The sequence below is a fragment of the Eriocheir sinensis genome, chromosome 69 (assembly GCF_024679095.1).
Source record: "Eriocheir sinensis breed Jianghai 21 chromosome 69, ASM2467909v1, whole genome shotgun sequence".
Lineage (NCBI taxonomy): Eukaryota > Metazoa > Arthropoda > Malacostraca > Decapoda > Varunidae > Eriocheir > Eriocheir sinensis.
This window is the reverse complement of record NC_066577.1, coordinates 7,541,122-7,548,621: the sequence shown is the minus strand read 5'-3', so window position 1 is coordinate 7,548,621 and position 7,500 is coordinate 7,541,122. Positions and strand designations below refer to the sequence as shown.

General features: G+C 43.6%; 1 protein-coding gene across 1 annotated transcript in view; it reads right to left on the bottom strand.

Annotated features, from left to right (window-relative positions):
- Nucleotides 1–7,500, bottom strand: part of LOC126988342 (uncharacterized) — a 76,758-nt gene that overhangs the window by 21,296 nt on the left and 47,962 nt on the right. The window contains exons 14-15 of the mRNA XM_050846400.1: nucleotides 5,030–5,241; nucleotides 1,922–1,966 (exon numbers count right to left, since the gene is read on the bottom strand). Of these exons, the coding sequence (XP_050702357.1) occupies nucleotides 1,922–1,966; nucleotides 5,030–5,241 (257 nt within the window). The remainder of the gene's footprint in view (nucleotides 1–1,921; nucleotides 1,967–5,029; nucleotides 5,242–7,500) is intronic.

The window sequence follows — 7,500 nt, the reverse complement described above, 5'->3', positions numbered from 1 at the left end:
GCTGACCCCAGGCCCGCCCAGCCCGCCACCGCCAACCCGGCCCGCGTGGAAGAAGTCGAGGGGACGCCCACAGAGTTCGTGGCCTGAGCACACACACACACACACACACACACACACACACACACACACGTTGTTACTCTTACCTTGTGTGTTTGTACCTGTGTGTGAAAGGTGAGAGACGAGGGTAAATTATTATGACACAGACAAACGCAACCTGTCCTGGAGCACCAATGTTGTGTTGGGTCTGAGGGAGGAGCACTAGGAGGAGGGGACGGAAGGGAAGGGAGAGGAGAGGGTAGCAATATCTAACCTAAGGGAAGGGAAGGGAGAGGAGAGGGTAGCAATATCTAACCTAAGGGAAGGGAAGGGAGAGGAGAGGGTAGCAATATCTAACCTAAGGGAAGGGAAGGGAGAGGAGAGGGTAGCAATATCTAACCTAAGGGAAGGGAAGGGAAGGGAAGGGAAGGGAAGATTGTTAGCAAGACCTTACAAGCAAGCATTCAAACAAGCAAAGGAATCAATCAAGCAAGTAAACAAGCACAGAGCAGGCAGGCAGTGTGAGAGAAGAAGAAGAGGAGGAGGAGGAGGAGGAGGAGGAGGCATAAAATAAGGATAGAGGAGCAATTAAGGAAGCAAAATAAAGGAATAGACGAATTAAGAGGAAAAGGAAGAAGGAGAAAAAAGGATTAGACAGAGGAAGAAATTCAAGGCTTAAAAGAAAGGAGAAAAAAAGACGAAACAAAGGAAGAGATTAAGGAAGGAATAGAGGAAGCGTAAAGGAAGAGAAAGGAGGAAATAAAAGAGACATAGAAAGAGAGAAAAGAAAAACAAGGAAGCAAATAAAAACAAAAAATATGTAAATAGAGGAAGAGGCAAAAGAGAGCTAAAGGAACCGTAAAGGAGTGGATGAAGGGAGAAATAAAGGAACCATAGAAAATACAGAAAACAGGAAGAAGAGAGACAAATAGAAGATAAAGGAACGATACAAGAAAAAAGTAGAATATGAAACAAAGACTTGATAAATGAGTAAGTAAAGGAATCGTAAAGGAGTGGAAGAAGGGAGAAATAAAGGAACCATAGAAAATACAGAAAACAGGAAGAAGAGAGACAAATAGAAAACAAAGGAACGATACAAGAAAAAAGTAGAATATAAAACAAAGACTTGATAAAGGAGTAAGTAAAGGAATTATACAGGAATTACAGAAAAAAGGAAGAATAAGGGAAAGAAATAACACACAGGACAAAGGAACGATAGAAAAAACAGAGGAAGAGACAGATTCAGAACCAGACAAAGGAACATTGGTGCTAAAAGAGTAAGTAAAGGAATCATAAGAGAAAATGGATGAAAAAAAATACGAGGAAATATTGATAAAGAAAGGAATATTTAAGTAAGGCAAGATTTCAAGCAAGGAGTAACGGCCGAAGGAGTAGCATAAAGGAACCATAAAGGAACCATAAAGGAAAACGTCAAGGAAAAGAAAAAGAAACCAGAAAAAGAAATTCAGGAAAGACAAAGAAAAAAAGACAAAAAAAGAAAACAAAAACAAGTACATAAAGGAACATAAAGGAACCATAAAGGAATCACAGAAAGAAAACATCAAGGAAAAGAAAAAGAAACCAGAAAAAGAAATTCAGGAAAGACAAAGAAAAAAAAAGACAAAAAAAGAAAACAAAAACAAGTACTTAAAGGAATATAAAAGAAGAATCAGACGAGGAATCATAGAAAAATATTAAAAAAAGTGAAGAATGGATAGGAAACGAAGCAAGAGAGAGAGAGAGAGAGAGAGAGAGAGAGAGAGAGAGAGAGAGAGAGAGAGAGAGAGAGAAGACGCATTGAAGGACCACTATATAAAGGAGTCCTATAGGAAGCATAAAGGAGTTAGTTAAAGGACTCAAAGCTTGAAGGAGAATCGGGGCTTACATTCTCCTAGGTGTGTAATTATCTTGTTCAAGCGTCTCCATGTACCTAGACGGGGAACGGAGACAAAGAAAACGGAATGAGTCAAAGAAAACGGAGACAGAGAGAAAATGGGACAAAGAGAAAACGGGGATTAGATGAAGAAAATGGGAGATGAGTCAAAGAAAACGGAGACAGAGAGAAAATGGGACAAAGAGAAAACGGGGATTAGAGGGGAGATGAGAGGAAGAAAACGGAATGAGTCAAAGAAAACGGAGACAGAGAGAAAATGGGACAAAGAGAAAACGGGGATTAGAGGGGAGATGACAGGAAGAAAGTGGGATGAGTTAAAGAAAACGGAGACAGAGAGAAAATGGGACAAAGAGAAAACGGGGATTAGATGAAGAAGATGGGAGATGAGACGAAGAAAACAGGAGATGAGACGAAGAAAACAGGAGATGAGACGAAGAAAACGGGAGATGAGACGAAGAAAACAGGAGATGAGACGAAGAAAACGGGAGATGAGACGAAGAAAACGGGAGATGAGACGAAGAAAACAGGAGATGAGACGAAGAAAACGGGAGATGAGACGAAGAAAACGGGAGATGAGACGAAGAAAACAGGAGATGAGACGAAGAAAACAGGAGATGAGACGAAGAAAACGGGAGATGAGACGAAGAAAACAGGAGATGAGACGAAGAAAACGGGAGATGAGACGAAGAAAACGGGAGATGAGACGAAGAAAACGGGAGATGAGACGAAGAAAACGGGAGATGAGACGAAGAAAACGGGAGATGAGACAAAGAAAACGGGAGATGAGACAAAGAAAACGGGAGATGAGACAAAGAAAACGGGAGATGAGACAAAGAAAACGGGAGATGAGACAAAGAAAACGGGAGATGAGACAAAGAAAATGGGATGAGAGAGAGAGAGAGAGAGAGAGAGAGAGAGAGAGAGAGAGAGAGAGAGAGAGAGAGAGAGAGATATTAATGTGTATTAGTGCAATGGGTGAAACATCCATATATATATATACACACACATAGACGTACACACACACGTACACACATACACAGTGGTACACACATAGGTTGTACACACACAGATAGATGGGTACACATACACATGGGATGTACACACACAAACACACGACAAGATATACACATATGTATACAAAAATACACACAAACATAGGTACACACAAACACGCACAGGAAAAAATACACACACACACAAAACAAACAAACAAAAACATGAACATACATACATGAAGAGTGACACACACACACACACACACACACACACACACACACACACACACACACACACACACACACAACAGGTTAGAGCGCTGTGCTGCCAGGCTTCACGGTGTGACAGGGCGGTGGTTCGAGCCCCGCTCAGGCCGGATTCTTTCTGTTGACTGGGAGTGGTTACTGTCCCCCTGGAGCACGGGTGATGGGGTGTGTGAGGGCCCGGCAGTGCCCAGAGATTCACGATAAGGATCATGCACGTGCGCGTGTCGGGAGGGCGGGCACCTGCTGGTGATTACGAGTCCAACACGTGATCAGGCCGTGCTGAATTACACACACCATTCCGTAGCTCAGTAGTTAAAAGCTCTGCAGTGCCAGGCCTCGCGGCCTGGCAGGCGAAGGTTAGAACTCCTTTCAGGTCGAGATTTTTTCGCTGCCAAGCAGCGGGTACTGTACCCTGAACACCGCGTGTGGCGTGCGGCCCCGCCCGCACACAGAGGCACACCAAGGAGCTGGCTCTTGTCGGGAGGGACTTCCTGAGATGACGAGCACAGCTCGTTGTGAATTACACACACACACACACACACACACACACACACACACACACACACACACACACACACGGGTATACATGAAGGTGCACACAGAGATGGGCGAGGATAAAGATGTAACAGGTAAAGGTAAGTTCGCATTGTGATAAAGAACAACATTGTCTCAATACTGCAAAGAGAGGGCGCAGAGCACATCGCTTTGTTAGAAAACACTGCCATCAGGGCACAGAGAACATTGCTTCAAAGAAAATTATTGTAAATGTTAGAGAACACAAGAGAGACGTTTCAAAGTTGAAGAAAACATTGCTTGTTAGAAAACGATGTAAAAACCAGAGAACATTGCATTATTATGGGAACATGAGGCGTAGAAAACACACTGGACCATAGAAAACACCTTAAAGTTAAAGGACATAAACATTAAAAACAGGAAAGAGAACACTGATAAAGAGAAAACGATTTGATATTTAAAGAACAGTCTGTATATATGAAAATGCCATATGAGAGAACACTGCATTACTTAGAAAACACTACAAAAAGGGGACGAGGAGAATAGATAACAAGAAAGTGTAGATATAAAATTGAATCAGAGACCTTGGCATCATAATAGAGAACAGTGTAAGGTATCTACAAACCCTCAAACTTCTCCTAATTGCCTACGAAACAGACATATCTTTTGGCTGTTCTCTACTTTTGTCTGTTATGGGAGCGGGGAGTAGCGGGCTTATTTTTTTCACTCATTTTGTTGCCCTTGAACCGTGACCTTTGATGTAGAAAAAGAACATGAAGAGGAAGAAGAAGAGGAGGAGGAAGGTCACTAATTGCCCAGGTGCGTGACAGGTGGACTTACGAACACGTCTCCTGGGAATACTAATTGCATCTTTACCTGTAGAAATTTACCTGTGGACTAAATGTGATTAATTATATCCATGAAAAAAAAACAAGGTAAGGAAATGCCTATACAAATGACACATACACATAGATACATACATACATACATACATACACACATACACACATACACACATAAGGAGATAGAAATTAATATAGAGAAATTAGAAGAGAATGTTGATTAGGATATTATACAAACACACAAACACACACTCACACACAAACACAAGGTGGTCATAATTAAACAAACGCAGACACAAACAAACACACAAACACACAAAACAAACCCTTACTAAAAAAACACACACACGAAAATCACAAACACACACACACACACACACATACATACCCCCCAAAACAGTCCCTTCCATTCCTTTCCTTTCCCAGAGCTCCCCAACCCAACCCATCTCTCCCATCCCTCCTCCTCCTCCTCCTCTTCCTACCTCGTCGCCCCCTTGCTCCTCCTGAAAGCGTTTCTGATAGCCGAGACATCTGAGCGAAGGCGGCTGACGATCTTCTTTGCGTTTTTATCCTCGCCAAGGCCATCCCGGTTAGGCGAAGGGGTCCCTCTCTTGCTTGACCCAGAGGACCCGGATTTCGAGGTAGTGTGTCTTGCCTCCATTAACCGCTTGCGTCCGAGGCTTTGTAGAATTTCCTGAGGGTGGAGGATAGGTGAGAATGTGGAGGAGGAGGAGGAGGAAGAGGATTGGAAGAGAGAAAGAGAGACAGAGACAGAGACAGAGAGAGAGAGAGAGAGAGAGAGAGAGAGAGAGAGAGAGAGAGAGAGAGAGAGAGAGAGAGAGAGAGAGAGAGAGAGAGAGAGAGAGAGAGAGAGTACGTAGGTGGAAGGAAAGGAAGAGAATGAAAAATAAAATTATAGAAAGAAAAGAGGAAGAAAACGAAAACGGGGGGTGAAATAAAGAAAACGGGGAAGAGAAAGAAAACGGAAAGAGATATGAAGAAAATGGGAAAAAGAAAACGTAAGATAAAAACAAGGAAATGCAAAACTTAAAACAAACTTACTCATACGCGGACAACAAACAAACAAACAAACAAACAAAAAATAAAACAGTACAGCTTAAAAACAACAACAAGAAAAATAAGAAAACGCGATACTGAACTTTGAAAGCGTAGAGAGTAACAAAAATACTCTTGACGAGGAAGGAAGGAAGGAAGGAAGGAAGGAAGGGAAGGGAAGGGAATGGAAGGGGAGGGAATGGAAAGGAAGGAAGGAAGGGAAGGGAAGGGAAGGAAGGAAGGGAAGGGAAGGGAAGGGAATGGAAGGAAGGAAGGAAGGGGAAGGGAAGGGAAGGGAAGGGAAGGGAAGGGAAGGGAGGAAGGAAAGAAAGAAGGAGAAGAATAAGGAGAAGGAAGGAGGGAAGAGAGAATAGACGAGAAGAGAAGGAAGAAGAAAAGAAAGAAGAAGGGAAGGAAAGCAGAAAGGAAGGAAGGAAGGAAGGAAGGGAAGGAAGGAAGGAAGGAGGGAGAAGAGAAAAGACGAGAAGATAAAGAAGAAGAAAAGAAAGAAGAAGGGAAGGAAAGCAGAAAGGAAGGAAGGAAGGAAGGAAGGAAGGAAAGAAAAGAGAATAGACGAGAAGATAAAGAAGAAGAAAAGAAAGAAGAAGAGAAGAAAAGCAGAAAGAAAGAGAGGAAGAGAAAGATAAATAGAATATAAACAAAACAATTATAAAGTAAGGCATCAAGGAACTTCCCCCTTAAGGAATTTGTTGAGCACTGGTAGAGGCCCTTAACGAAGCGGGGGAGTGCCGGTACTACCCACTTCATACCGATGCTCCGTACTGAGAGATTCAACGAGCCCATACAACCCAAGTCCATATATACCAAGTCAAGTCACTCTGCTTCAAAACCGCGACCGGTACGCGCAGGGGGCGGTTTTGGGGGCGGAGCAACGGGATGACGTCACTTGAAGCCAAAAAAAAAAATACCCGTCATTTCAGGGGTGACTAAAGATGGGGCCGTGTGTGCACTCTGGATGTGCATGCTCGCCTTCTTTTACAGCGCGTTCAGGCAAGCCACTGACGGAAAAATATGTCTTTTTGTTGTGCTATTGCGTGACTGTAATTCCAATGCCTACAAACGGCGGTGTGGGGTGTGAGGGAGGGCATGTTGAAGTGATGGATTTAAATTAGTCCGCCTTTCATCGTTTTCTCTAAATCCCTGTTTCTACATTCTCTAGTTTGGCTCCAAGCAGTGTCACGCATAAGCCACGCCTCGGCCGTGTCTCCTCCCACAAACCTGCGTGTGACATGACTTGGTATATATAGACTTAGGGGTGTGAGGGAGGGCATGTTGAAGTGATTGATTTAAATTAGTCCGCCTTTCTTCGTTTTCTCTAAATCCCCGTTTCTACATTCTCTAGTTTGGCTCCAAGCAACGTCACGCATAAGCCACGCCTCGGCCGTGTCTCCTCCCACAAACCTGCGTGTGACATGACTTGGTATATATAGACTTTGGTGACAACTACAGGAGCGCACTGGCTAGGTTTGGGAGCATGTATTTTGCGGGCGGGGTTGTACAAGACCGGGGCTGAACGGCCAGTAGCAAACTTACGGAGCAGACCACTTCCCCATGGCGGCTTAAGCTCCTCTGAGGGGGCGGGGAGAGAGAAAAAAGGGAAAGGAAATAAATGAACCGAAAGTGATGCAGGGTATAACATGGGTGCTTGTAGAGGGAGGGAAAGTATAGGCGCTATTACACGAGCACATGTTGCTCAGTGAACGTTCTGCTGACGGAAGCGGTTTTCATTGAGCAAGCGGTGGACTAATCTGGAGCTGTTTTCTCTCACTGAGCAAAATCGTGCTGATGAAATAGCGGAAAAATGGAGCACGAAGAGAAAGGAAGAAGATGAGAGAAGAAAGAGAGAAGAGGGAGAGAAAAAGCAGTAGAAAGGGAG